We start from the raw sequence: 14,948 nt of genomic DNA, 5'->3' as shown, positions 1-14,948 counted from the left end.
TTATGGATAAAATCTACTTAACCAGATGGATGGAAAAATAACAGGGGGGAGGGAGAGAGAGAGACTAGTGGGACCAGTTAATGAAGCAAGACGTGGATTTAACATAGCCATTCTTCTACAAAAGAATTTTATCACACAATTAGAGCGGGAGACATCTGAATGGAATTCATTTACAAATGTAATACCATTAACTTAGGCTTGAATAAAGATTTTAACTGGCTATCACATTACAAAGGCAAATTTCCCGGCCTTTGATATTCAATTTCAGCAGCCCCGGTAAAAATCTTAATTAAAAAAAAATCATCAATTGCTGTACAATCTTGGCATTACTACAATAAAATCAATCAACTAATGATCCAAGCAAAGATGTTCCGACAACACTATACTGCTTTGTAGAATCCTGCAAATTCTAGAGATACGAACCTCATTTAAGAGTGTATGGCAAAGTGGACATCCAGAATTGAAGTTCTTTACTTGTTTAAATAAATATGAAACTAAATGCAAGACTAACAATTTATTTTAAAAGTAAGCCCATTTGTACAAGTGTTAAACAGTCAGATTAAAAATAGTATCTAGTCATTTACAATTGATATTCATTTATTTTACAAAAATAAGAAAATACCCTTTGTTTTTTTTAAATGTAAAGCCATATGTACAGGGGAAAAAAAATCTACAAGAGATTAGTCCCAGTTTCTACTCTAAGAAAAACACAAACATTACAGGTGTGTCTACATGGGCACAAATCTTTGAAATAGCCATATTTCAAAGATTACTAATGAGGTGCTGAATTGAATATTCAATTCAGTGCCTCATTAGCATTAGGATGCTTCCGTTCAGTGATCGGGAGAAGGGGATTTCGAAAGGTGCGGGGGCCTTTCGAAAAGGAGCCCCGTGTAGCCATGCACTTTCGAAGCGCCGTGGCCAGAAGCATCCTAATGAGGCGCTGAATATTCAATTCAGTGCCTCATTAGTAATCTTCAAAATAGCCATATTTCAAAGATTTGTGCCCATGTTGACACACCCTACATGTTAAAAACCATTTGGGGAAATACAAAAGACTGTACATCAAACCTTGTGCCACACACTGGATTTCTATAACCAATTCTTGTTCAATTCCATGGTGGAATGAATTTAGTTACATACATTCAAAATTCTCACTACAAAACATTTTAAAACAGATGACTGTGTAATAGGTGGGACTGTGTGTACATTTCTGAAGTTGCTACAAGCAGATGACTCGTGCATTTCCCCACCAATTATAGTGGGCATAATAATAAAAAACAGAATTTTGAGGAAAAACAAGACCATAAGTGAGCCTGTGCCCCCACACACTTACTTGAATAAAATCTACATTAGTATCTGAATCATGAAAGACGACATATAGTGGATGCCAGCCTTCCACTAAGTGTTGTATTTACACACTAGGTATAATACAGATTGATGTCTGCTATCCATAGCTTTCTATTTCTGTTGTCCGCGTTATTCTATTGCTATTATTCAGTTGAAACTCTGCCATGGAACTTGATGATGATGGTCATCGCAATCTCATCCAAGAAGGGACCTAGTGTCACTTCCACGAGATAAAGGAGTAGCATACGATACCACACTCAGAGTTCAAGACAGAAAACTTTACACAAGGCTGTTTACTTACAGAATTGTGAGACATTTTCAGATCCTTTAGGTAACACACAAGAGGAATAAAGCATTATCATTCCTGTGGGTAGGAACAAAAACTCTACGATGAATTCAATGCAGAAAAAGTAAAATTGTTCAGGAATTAAGGTTTACCATTTCATCTTCAATTAACTTCATGCCAACCACTGGAATACAATTTGCACTTCTGGCACACCAAATACATTCACTAACTCAAGTGGAAATTTTGGGTATCCAAGAAATGCAAAAATAAAAGTCCATTACTTGTAGGACCTTTTAATCCCAGAAAGAGCAGAATGAAGTCAAAGGGCAGATGCATTTTTCAAGCAAAACCTTGAGCAGTATTGTAGTTTAATGTTTACCTTACTTAAAATAACAATGGCTACAGAAAATTTTTGTAATCTAGTCCTTTTGCTGAAATTCTATTTTCTAATAATATATTTCAGGTGTTCCAGTTTATATTCTTCAATGAAGTCCTCTGCAATATGCAAGGCATTGACTTTCACCAACATGAGAATTAGGTCTTTTGTTTCATCACTAAAAAACAAAAAGTAGACTTTAGTGTATGACCCCCATTTTAGTGTTCTGATTTCTAAAGTCTAGATAAGAAACTACAATGGAAATTAACGAAAATGATCCTAGGCTATTGACTGGTTATATTGCTACATACAATTCCAGTGTCCAAAAGCTAGGCAGGAGTAGTTTGCATAAATGTGTATCTACAATTATTGTCAGATCACATTTTTAAACTTAAAGTAACCTGATTCAATAATCTATATTTTAATAATTTCATTCCTTATAAAAGCAAGCACGGAGACCCATCAGAGTGTGACAGATATATCAACTTCAAGCAGATATCCCAACGCCTCCTTTAACAATAATATTTAAGACTACTTCCCTAATTCTCAAGAAATAGATGGACCTGCGTTATAAGAACAGTCTAAACACAGAATTTTGGCTATGTCTACACTAGCCTCCTCCTTTTGAAAGAGATGCTAATGGGACACTTCAGGATACGCCAATGAGGTGCTGCAATGACTATGCAGTGCCTCACAAGCGTAATGGCGGCTACACCACTTCAAAAGTGCTGCTTTTGACTGTGTGTGGCTCATCTACATGGGGTCCTTTTCAAAAAGACCCCGCACATTTCGAAATCCCCTTATTCCTATAACCAAATAGGAATAAGGGGATTTCAAGTGTGTGGGGTCCTTTTGAAAAGGACCTCGTGTAGATGTGCTGCATGCAATCAAAAGTGGCACTTCTGAAGTGCCGTGGCCACAATTATGCTAAAGAGGTGTTGCATATTCATTGCAGCACCTCATTAGCATATCCTAAAGTGTCTCATTAGTGCCTCCTTTCAAAATGGGGGGGGGCAAGTGTAGACATAGCCTTTGTGTCCAACACACAACCCTTTTCCATTATTCTTGTGTGTCCATTACAAGAGAGTTTTAATTTTCTTCTGATTTACAGTTCTTTGGTAGCTCTCAAATGTGTATGTATGCATTCATTACTATGAATAAAACAGACACACTCATTACATATACAAATAAAGAATTATGAAAAAATGCCAGAGATAGATTACCTGCAGTTATTCTTGTACAGTATATGTGCACTTTGCAACAAATGTTGGCTAAAATTTGCCAACTGGGGGAGAGTTGATCCATTTTTAAGCTCCCTGAACCATCTTTCTGGAAGACATGCAACTACCTGTTCAGCCAAAACATATTTGGAAAAGATCAGGACAATCTTCAGATGCATTAACTTGTACTCTGCTTTAACTAACACTTATTTTGCCTTCAGTTAGCTCAATTGTTGTAATGGCTAAAAAGCTTTGTCAGCTGTAGAGCCAGATATCATTTCTATGGAGTACTGTTACTCTTGGCATACACAATAGCTTCAAGAATGTATAGGCTGATGTATGGTCTAAGGCTATGTCTACACTAAAAGCATCTATTGACAGAAGTTACTGTCGACAGGGAAATTTCGACGGATACTCTTGACGGATTGCATCTACACACAACTTGCTCTGTGAACAGAGAACAGCCAGACTGCACTGCCCTCTTGTGCCAGAAAGTGGAATGGCAACTCTTCAAACGGCTGCCCAGCAACCAGGAGTCCTCTCTGTCAACAGAAGTGCCTATACCGCACTTCTGTCAATGGTACTCTGTCATCAGATTGTTATGATTCAAATTTTTGAGGGACAGCACTGTCAAGGCAAATGCAGAATTCTGTCGAGACTTTGTCGACAGAACGTTTTAAGTGTGTAGTTGCCCTCTGAGTTATGCCAACAGAAGGCCCCTTCTGTCGACAAAACTCTCTAGTATAGACACAGCCTAAAAGGTTTTTATGTTTATGCGTAAAGAAATAAACAATTATACACAAATGACTGAGAAAACTTATGACACAAACCTTCCTACATCTTCCATCTTGCTTCTGATGCTTGTTTGCATGCACATTTTAAAAAGACTGCCTTAAAACACAGCAATTATATCTAGCCACAATTTACACTTATTTTACTGCCAATTTGAACTGGTAACCTTTTGAGCATATTGTCAGACATTAGCTTTTGGCAAAAAACATTTGCTTGCATTAATCTCAGGTTAAGAAGTTAGAACCCAACAACTGAAAGAAGACATCACTTTCATTGCCCTTACTAGGTTCATTCATAAGTCATTTTGTGGCTACAGATATACAACTCCAGCCATTGAAATTACATTAACCACCAGCAACATAAAAATACTTACTCTGGAGTAGAAAAATCAATGATTTAATCTGTTATTTGCCAGTATCCTTTTGGGAAATTGCTTATTTTACCCTTTCACGTTCATAACATTTGAAAACAAAACCCCATGATTTCTACCCCACTCAATATTAAGACAATTTGCTTTGGAGTCAAACATCAAACACTGGTAATTGCTGGATTTTTTTGCAACCCAAAATAGACTTTTCTTTGGTCAAATTTTTCCATGTGTTAGCATAATCTATTGCACTAAGAAAGCATACAAGTTTCGAGCAGTGGATCTGAACCAGACTTGAACAAGTTCAACAGAGGTCTTTCAATTTCTTTAATGGCCTTTGAAACATGACTAATATGGTGTAGGTTAAACAGCTAATCATAGCTGGTGCTGTACACAAGCATGAATAGCTAACACTTTTTGGTGTATAACACTCAGCTAAGAGTTTTATTTTATTTCAACTGACAGATTTTTCAAAAAGATATTTAGAGGGAGATGATGACTTTAATAAAATCAATAGCTAAACTTCCACTGATGTCAATGGGGCCAGGATTTCACTGTTAAGATCCAAAAAGATATCTTCCATTTGACCGTAATAGATTCCATTTACAAATTTCTAAAAACATCAAGAGTTCATAAAGTTATCTTAAAAGCTATAAATACTGGAGTGATTTGTTACTTATTTTACATTCAGACACATCTCTTCATCATGAAAATGCTTTCAATATATATCCTCTTCCCGGATATGTTTTACCTTATTGCACTTTTCCACATTATCTGGTCCAGGTGGCTCATTAAGGAGTATCAGAAGGAGATAACGATTCAGCAGCTTGCTCAGTCCTAACTCATGTAGTGTATCTTCTGGTATGAGTCCATCCCAAAGAAGAATATTAGATAATAGCTGAAATGATACAGAGGTTTGTAAACTGAAGTTTAAAACTATAATGTAATACTTTATTTACACATTTTCACGAGACCACATGTGGGTCCAAATTACCATTCAAAATTTCCCTCAACTCAATAGTTTTAGATTAAAACTATGTTGATGTGTTTATTTGAACATGAGATCACTGGACTGCACACTCACATCAGAGCATGTACTTGGGTAATGGAGTTCCAGAAATGCAAAGCACTCAGCAAAGGGCAAGGACTTGTGAACAAACATGGGATACAGCCCAAGTGTCATCAAATCTCATTGACCATCTCAAGTGGGCATTTGAAGCATGTGATGGAGAGGAAATGCGTACGTCAAGAATGATTGGTCAAAATCTGAGGTGAGACTGGGAGGATCTGATACTTGTGTAAATGGATGGAAAAGTAAATACAAATGACAGCACATTTATAAACATTATTTCACAACTAATTATCCTTGAATGGCACACATTCCTGAGACTAAAACAAGAGTAATACAAAAAGTGGAAACTAAATCAAACTATAAAGTATGCATATTAAAAAACCAAACAACAAGCATGTAGAAAGGTCAAGGCACAAAACGTGATTAAATTAGGAAAGGACACAAATTAGAGCGACAACCAATATTTTACAAATACATTATAAGAAAGAGGAAGACCAAGGATAGGGTAGACCATTACTCAATGAGGAGAGAAAGACAAATGTAGAAAATGTAGTGAAGACCAACATATTAAATGCCTCTTTGATTCAGTTTTCACTAGAAAGATTAGCAGTGGTCAAAACAACTAAAATATTGCATATATGGGGTAGAATTTGAGGGCTAATGCAGGAAAAGAGCTAAGTTAAAATTTATTTAGACATGTTAGGATGTTTTCATGTTGGCGGGGCCTGACAAAATATCTAGAATACCCTAGAATACTTAATGACTGGGCTGAGGCTAATCTCTGAGCCACTAGTGATTATCTTTGAGAACTTGTGAAGGAAAGGAGAGATCCCAGGAGACTGGGAAAGGACAAATATAATGTCTATCTACGTATAACAAGGAGAATGAAGACAATGAAGGAAACTATGGACCAGTCAGCTTAATTTTGGTTCCAGTAAAGATAATGGAGCAAATAAACAATTTATAAGCATGTAGAAGATAATAATGTGATAAGTAAGAGTCAACACGAATATCAGGGATAAAAAAATATCACTCTTTAACAGGGTAACAAGCCTTGTAGATATGGAAAAGTGGTAGATGGGGCATAATTCAAATTTAATAAGGCTTTTGTTACTGTCTAGGGATGTTAAAACAGTTAAGCAGTTAAACAATTGCACTTAACCAATTAACTATTTTAACTGTGGTCACACTGTGGCCATGGGGTCCTGCCACAGTCAGGGCTGTTCCAACCCAATGGGGCTGGCCATCACCAGAGTTAATTGGCAAGGGGTGGTTAACCAGTAAGTATACCAGTAAGTCTCATGTTCATTGCTTGGCTTACTGATTAACATCCCTAATATCTCACCTCACATGACCATCTCTAAACAAAATAGGGAAATGCAGCCTAGATGAACCCACTATAAAGGCTCATGCCCAACTTTTTGGAAAACTGTACTCCAAGAACAACAACGAAAGTATCACAGTCAAACGGCATGTTGAGTGTGATCTTGCAGAGATTTCTACTGGGTCTGGGTTAGAACATAAGAACATAAGAACATAAGAATGGCCATACTGGGTCAGACCAAAGGTCCATCAAGCCCAGCATCCCATCTGCCGACGGTGGCCAATGCCAGGTGCCCCAGAGAGGAGAACAGAAGACAAGTGATTTATCTCCTGCCATCCATCTCCTGCCCTTGTTATGAAGGCTAGGGCACCATACTTTATCCCTGGCTAATAGCCATTTATGGACCTGACCTGCAAAAATTTCCCAAATGATTTGAAAAATGACAGTTTTAAAGTTTGCAACCACCACCAAGATGGAAGGGATTGCTAGGTGCTTTGGGAGGACAGGATTAGAATTCAAAATGATCTTGACAAAGATGGTCAAACAAATAGGATGAAATTCAACAAGGACAAATACAAAGTACTCCACTTAAGAAGGAATAATCAATTGCACAAACACAAAACTGAAAATAACTGCCTAGGAAAATAATCTGGGTGATAGAGTGGATCAGAATCATCATATGACTCAGCTATGAAATACTGCTGCAGAAAAGCAAATGTTATTTTGGGACTTATTAGCAGGAGTAATGAAACCAAAACATGAGAACTAATATTTCTGCTGTACTTAGTGTTAAAAATATGACTAGAGTGACCAGTTCTGGGTACCACACTTTGGCTACATCTATACTAGAAGCAGCTGTTGACAGAAACTATGTTGACAGACTGCATCAACACAAAAAAGCAGATCAACAGAACAATCCACTCTGTCAACAGAGAGCAGCCAGACTGCCCTGCCCTCTGACAAAATGGCTCACCAGAAGCTCTGCAAACAGGGCTGATGGGAGAACCAGAAGCCCTCTCTGTCTACATTGCACTTCTGTCAACAGAAGCTGTATTTCTCAAATTTTTGAGGGATAACACTGTCGAGACAAATGCAGAGTTCTGTTGAGACTGTCAACAGAAAACTGTGTGTAGACCATGGTTTCCCAAACTGGGGGTGTGCCCCCAAGGGAGGGGGAGGGGCGCAAAGAAATTCCAGTGGGGCACGAGGCAACCCTGCCTCCCCCCATCATTCCCACACCTGAAGAAAGATCCGACCTTCGATTCCAGGTCTTGGCCCCTGCCATTTTACACGGGTAACCTGACGCAGGTGCTACAAAAAGCATGCAGCCAGCAAATACCCATGTGGAGCTGGCTGCCTTCTGCAAATGAGAATGAGTGTGGGTTAGATGGGAGCGAGGAGGATGGGGTGAGATGGGGGCTGGGGGTGCCTGGTTTTGTGGGAGGGTAGGGGAGGGGCTTGGGTGGGAAGCTCACAGGGCTTGTGGGGCTCAGGCAGCCGGCCAGCTTGAGGAACTCGTGGGGTTCAGCAGAGCAGGGCTTGGGCGGCTCAGGCTAGTGGGCAGGTGGCTGGCCTCAGCAGCCCAGGGCTAGGGCAGCTGGCCCTGGCAGCATGGGGCTCAGGCGGCTCATGATGGCTGATGGGCAGGCAGCTGGTAGCGGGGAGCTTCGATGGGCAGGCAGCTGGCCCATTGCTGGGGTGGGTGGCTGATGGGTAGGCGGCTGGTCCCGGCAACATGGGGCTTAGGTGGCTGGCGGACAGATGCAATGGCAGCTCTATCAGTGCAGGTCTCAGGCAGGCAAGCATCTGGTGTGGGCAGCTCTCGAGGGTGGCACAGGGCTCAGGCAGCTGGCGCCGCACCAGACAACCACATGGGGCCAAGAAAAATTATTTGTGCTAATTTTTAATTTTAAATAACATTTTTATATCAAGCTTTTGTGTTTATTTCAAATTACAAATTAATTTTTTTGTTAAAGTGGGGGGTGAGGGTTTCTCCAAAATCAAAAGAGGGGCATGATGCCAAAAAATTTGGGAACCATTGGTGTAGACGCTCCCTGAGTTATGTCAACAGAAGGCCCCTTCTGTCGACAAAACTCTCTAGTGTAGCCACAGCTTCAAACTCTCTCAGACAAAGAGTTAATGGGCACAAAACAGACATCAAAACATTCTTGATCCACAAACCAGTTAGTCTACATTTTAATGGAGTAGACCATTCTGTTAATGACTTAAGGGTTTGCGTTTTATTGAAGAAGAATTTTCAGTCTGCTTTGGAAAGAGAAACTGATGAACTCTCTTTCATATTCAAATTCAACACATTAACACGTGGTTTGAACTGGGATGCAAATTTTCTGGGACATTATAGGGGCTCTTTGGCATACTTGGCTTAATCTAATTCTTGACTCCCCCTCCTGCCCCTCTGCTCTCTGATTTGCTCACCTAGATCATTTTTTTCTGATTTGTCAACCTTGATTACTATTTTTGCTTCTCTATGCCTTAAATATTGAGTCTGTTCTGGTCTGGCTATCGTCTGAAGAAGTGGGTCTGTCCCACAAAAGCTCACCTAATAAATTGTTTTGTTAGTCTTTAAAGTGCTACTTGACTGCTTTTTTGTTTTGATAGTATATAGACTAGCACGGCTCCCTCTCTGTTACTATTCAAGTATGTAAAAGGTTGTTATAAAGAGAAGGATGGCAAATAGTTCTCCTTACCTACCAAAGACAGGACCAGAAGGAATGGGCTTAGGTTGAACATTTGGAAGAAACTCCAGAATGTAGGCATTGTTAGGCACTGAAACAAGTTATCTTGTGGAATCTCTGTCACAGGATTTTTTTAAGAACAGGTTAGATAACACCAGTCATAGATGGTCCACTCTAGAAAGAGTACATAGTCCTGTATCACTGCAGAGAACTGAACTAGATGTTGTATAAAGTCCGTTCCAGTCCTACATTTCTATGATTTCTAATTGAGGACTACGTACATCCTTCCCAGTACAGTGCCCAGGACATCAGACTTTCTTGAATTTCTTGGTTGCAATCAAGCATAAAATATTTTAGTACAAATGATTTTCCAGGGAGAAAATTAAGTACATCTTGTTTACCTTTGCAGCTGACCAAAACTGTCTTTCTTGGAACTTTGATTGTGGTGATACTCTGTCTTCTATAGCACTGGTCATGGAAAGGATAATAGGAAATTGGTAAAACAACATTTTATGGAGGAATTTTTTTAAAAAAATATCTAGCCAGTTTCTCTCTTCTCTATACTGAGAAATATTAATTTTAGTTCTCTAATCAATAAAGAGGGTTGCAATCAGAAAATAAGCCAGTGCTAAGTTACATAATTTTAAATTTGGAATCCATCCCTAGATTCTTGATAGTCCTTACTAAAATTAGCAACTGGCAATATTTAACCACACCTGATGTTAGACTGACACAGCATTGTACAGAGCCAGACAGCGTTGGGCAGATATTTTGCAGAACTCCTATATCTATTTTAACAATATATTTTCCCCAATACTATCCTAGTATCCAACGCTGCATCTCTCCTAAAAAGAGGTATTTTTCCATTAACTCCAAATTGTGAAATATACAGTGATAAACAAATCCAATAAACCAAACATGATTCATCAAATTCAAAAAGTACTTTTCCTTACCGTGAAAAGACAGAAGGGAAACAGTAACAATTCATGAATGAGAAGAGGAGATGAATCAAAGGGGGAAACACAGGCCAGCCAGGCCAAAGCATTCTTTTAATAATGATCAACTAATACATAGCACTAGACTGAGGAGCTCTTACACTGTGGTGCACTTACTCAGAGATGTAACTTGACTTCAAGTCCTCTAACCAATAGGACTGCACCTTACCAGAATGGGTAACAGCTTCACAACCTGACTGATAATGACACAGGCTAGCACACATTGCAAATTGTAGCTACTTCAAGAAATTTCTATTCTATTTGCATCCAACTCATGTCAAGTGTATATTAACCTGGCACTTCAATTCCAATGAACTGTGAGTATTTTATAAAATTAGTCTTACATTTGAGGATACAGAGGAATAAAGACATCATCTTCTATTGACTTCTTCATTCTTGAAACAATTGCATTTACCAGAGCCTATTAAAAAAAAATTGGATTGTTACCACTGAAATACCAATGCCTCCAAATACAACCATTTAAATGATAGCTGATCGATCATAAAATATGATTTTAAATACTGCATTTCCCTTTAGATGAATATAATAGAATCAGTATAGACTAACACAATTGCCGTATGTTTTATAGATTTTTTCATAGCTATAGTTATCAACTGGTTGCAAATTTTAAGTGACCCTACCACACTTTTTCACTATTTATCACGGTGGTATTCTTCAAGATAATTTATGTTTTCCCAAATGATGTCATTTCTTGCATGTTATTTTATGATGACAGCAAGATGATTACACAGACTATACAACTAGGAGTAGAATACAGGGGTAAAACACTCCATATTTGCCCTAGTCTATACACCTCCACATAAGTCTTGGTATTTGTCACTGTCAGAAATAGAATACTGCACAAGATGTCTGATCACATATGGCCATTCTTACGCTCTTATAATACTAAAATGAAACTGGTGATTATACAATAAGCTCATGCATAGAGCTGAAAAATTCTGCATAACTAATTGTGTCCTAAGCAATACCAGATAGTTACTTCTGTCTCCTCAAAGATCTAATAGCTTCACAATATCTTTATACTTTCATCAAATTAGAACATGGGTAATTTTTATTTTATCTGACTTTAGCCAAGACATCAAAATATGGAGAAAAGGTACAATTATATTAGATTTCTACAGTGTCAAAACAGTGACCCTGCTGACAGATGCACACCTGGGTGTTCATATTCAAGACCCGATTTCCAATTCAAATTCACCAATTTTATGATGGTGAAATTCCTTAGATTTACATAGGAATGAAACTAGCACTAAGGATTAGAGAATCATAAACTCAGAGAGCATAATTAAAAACGTGCATTATAGAAATCTTTTTCGCTGGAGAAATGGATTTTTTTTTAAAGAAATTAAAATCCTTCTAAAAAGGAAGCCACTTAGTGAATTTTAAGCAGGCCTGTACTTTTTTAAATGCTTTTAACTCTAGTGTAGTTCTAGCCAGTGAAAAAGATTTGAGCACTGAAACATCCTTAGGATTTTAAACAGTTAAGTGTTTAACTTTCATTATACAGTGAATTCTTTTGTTAAAAAAAAAAATCAAATTCAAAGTTCTTTAAGATTTTCATGGAGGAGCAAAAATATTGCAATAATGATGAGCCTCTTCCCAATAGTAATCATGATGTTTTGCTTGTATAAATTGAACCACTCTAATCTCTAAATCTCTAACCTCTCTAACTCTCTCGTGCAGCAATATCTGTAATCCAGCATGATTTTAGTTAGCCAAACAACCCCTTAACAAGAGTGTGGCCAAATTTCCTGCAGTCCCATAAATTCTGTTTACAGCCCCCAGTCTTAGTTCTCAGTGTTCTGCGCTACTATTTAGCTGTAATTTACCCTTAAATGTCTTCTAGGAGCCCAGTAAGCAGTGGAAGTGTTGGTAATATGCTAGACAATATTGATCTCCCAGCAAATTCTAATGTCTGACACTGGCCAGGTCCTGAGGGTGCCAGATGAGAAAGATTTAACCTGTAGAAGGAGCCAATTTCAGCCTAAAAATATAGTCTTCCCCCACCTTACGAGAGTAATTTGCTCCTGAAAAACTCCTCTTAGGGCGAATTCTTGTTAGTCAAAAACGTAATTACCATTAATTTTAATGGGAAAAAACTGTATAGTTCCTGAGCCCCAAAATTTACACCCATTTACACTAAACCACCACCAAATCCCATTAAAATGAACACAATTACTTCAATGGTTAAGATTAGTTATCGTAACACAACCTAACAAGGCATTTTCCCTTCATTAATTACTCTACAATATGTCTGTTTACCTGCACAGACAGGTGAATGGAAACTGAAGAGCGCCTGGGAGGGGGGCGGAAAGCTGGGTAGCTGCCCGCAGCTGCAGAAGCGGGGCCAGTGCAAGGGGGAGGGCAGGCCAGAGCAGACTACAGGGAGGCAGCCCGGCCTGAGCGCAGCTTAGGTTAAGTGGGGAGGGGGCAGTGTCAGGGGCTGACTGCGCGGGGAGCTAGGCAGGCACAGGAGGGCCCCAGTTGGCGAGCGGCAGTGCCTCGCTCGTGCGGGACTGCGCAGCAGAGAGGCCACGCCAGCAGCGGCCGAGGCACTAAATGCAAAGGAACGCCACAGGTGGCGAGGGGCGCCTGAGGCACAGCTGCGCAGGACAGGCAGCAGCGGCCCCCTGGGCAGCAAGCAGCAGGGGCGGGGATGGGATGGGCTGCATGCCCAGCAGCCACATCTCACAGGTGCATGTGGGAGCCTGCGCCGGCTCAACCAAGGCGCACCGCTGTTGCAGAGCCAAGGCAGAGATCCAGACCAGCCACAGGTAAAGGCTGGGCTGGGGGGCTCCGGGAAACCACCACTGGGCGCTGCGGAGAGATGTGCTGGGCAGGATGCAGCTTTAGGCAGCCGTTGCCTGGAGCCACAGCTTCTCTCCTGCTGCAGGGCGTCCGCATCCTGCGGAGGTGCACAAAATTGAATTTGTTCCTCGTAAATTCGAGGAAATGCCTCCTAAGACAAGGTAGGGGTTTTAAATCAAACTCCTCAAACTTGAATTCTCATAACCTGAATGGGTGTATCTCGCGGTATGACAGTACACATCTCCTACATATCGAAGGGAAGCTTCATGTGCACATTTGAGAGCAGAACAATTTTGGCTTTAAATTTTTGCTGATTAGAGGTGATCTACAAAGGTTAATCAAATGCCAGCAACTTTAGAATTATATGATGACTTCATAAAGCAAGGGTAGTATGAGTACATCATCCATCAAAGACTTTAAAATAGATCATTTTCTTCTGGTCCCTAACAGTACAGTGGATTTTACCTGTTTTACTTTACTGGATTCATTTTTGGAAAAAGAATGTTCTTGAAAGATATTTTTGCAAAGGTGAAGTAGGCTGATTGATTGTGAAGTTGACAAAGGATCCCACACATGTTCTACAAAGCCTGAAAAAAGTTATTTCAGAAATTATGTACAAATAGTTACTTGCTTGCTTTAAAATGTCCCCCCACCCCCCCAACATGAGGTAAACTTAATTTGCATACAATACTCCTATTCCTATAACAATATCATTTTGCCTTCCTGAATAAGGTTCTATGATACCATATGAATGGACTCTTTCACATACAGTTCATCTCATTTCACTCACTCCAAGAATATTAATCTTCAGTTGGGTCTATTCTCCAGCTACTTCAGTCAGTCTTCCACATGGATCTCACACTCCAGCACCCAGTTCTAATTTTAGAACTTAAGAATGGCCATACTAGGTCAGACCAATGGTCCACATAACCCAGTATTCTGTCTTCTGACAGTGGCCAAAATGCCAGGTGCTGCAAGTACATCTGATTTCAGGAAACGAACTCCCTCTTGGGTTTCATCCAACCCCTTCATACCTCTGTTCAAACGTATCTGTTACAGACTCTGATTTCAAGAAGCTAATTAAGGCAGAGAGGCTGGCTAATCGAGCTATTCTTTTTATCAAGGTTATTTCCATAACTGGAACTTAAAAAAAACAAAACACACACACAGGCAAGGACAGATAGTTGGTCTGATTCACAACCATAGAGCTGTGGCCCCTCACCTCAAATATATATTTTGAACAAGCTATATTAAGTTTGACATTCCCCACATTAGGGATACACTGTATAGGTTACCAAAATAAAAAGCAGTCAAGTAGCACTTTGAAGACTAGCAAAATAATTTATTAGGTGAGCTTTCGTGGGACAGACCCACTTCTTCAGACCATAGCCATACCAGAACAGACTCAATATTTAAGGCACAGAGAACCAAAAACAGTAATATAGGTTAGGGTGCCCCAAACAGCAAAAGTGTGCTTAGCAGTACTTCATACTACTATGTAGTACAGAAGCATCTTAACTTGTCTGAAGAACCACTATATTCAGTGGTTATAAGGTATGTTTTACAAGTGAGTTCTGCTAATTTACATATGCTTCTACATTATTTCAAAAGGCCATCAGCAATAACATAAAACTTTCTACT

The 14,948-nt window shown here is 39.4% G+C and overlaps 1 protein-coding gene across 5 annotated transcripts in view; it reads right to left on the bottom strand.

Annotated features, from left to right (window-relative positions):
- Nucleotides 1-499: 499 nt before the first annotated feature.
- Nucleotides 500-14,948, bottom strand: part of GCFC2 (GC-rich sequence DNA-binding factor 2) — a 53,091-nt gene continuing 38,642 nt past the window's right edge. For 4 of the 5 annotated variants that reach the window (XM_074991345.1, XM_074991346.1, XM_074991348.1 and 1 more), the window contains 6 exons: nucleotides 13,773-13,894; nucleotides 10,823-10,899; nucleotides 9,885-9,951; nucleotides 5,143-5,289; nucleotides 3,236-3,360; nucleotides 500-2,190 (listed from right to left, as the gene is read on the bottom strand). In XM_074991345.1, coding sequence (XP_074847446.1) covers nucleotides 2,076-2,190; nucleotides 3,236-3,360; nucleotides 5,143-5,289; nucleotides 9,885-9,951; nucleotides 10,823-10,899; nucleotides 13,773-13,894 — 653 coding nt within the window. In that variant the 3' untranslated portion in view covers nucleotides 500-2,075. The remainder of the gene's footprint in view (nucleotides 2,191-3,235; nucleotides 3,361-5,142; nucleotides 5,290-9,884; nucleotides 9,952-10,822; nucleotides 10,900-13,772; nucleotides 13,895-14,948) is intronic. The other variant, XM_074991347.1, reaches the window with a different exon arrangement.

The sequence above is a fragment of the Carettochelys insculpta genome, chromosome 3, assembly GCF_033958435.1.
Source record: "Carettochelys insculpta isolate YL-2023 chromosome 3, ASM3395843v1, whole genome shotgun sequence".
In the NCBI taxonomy this organism is placed as follows: Eukaryota; Metazoa; Chordata; order Testudines; family Carettochelyidae; genus Carettochelys; species Carettochelys insculpta.
Note: the sequence above shows the minus strand (reverse complement) of the source record. Positions and strands in the feature narration are given on the sequence as shown.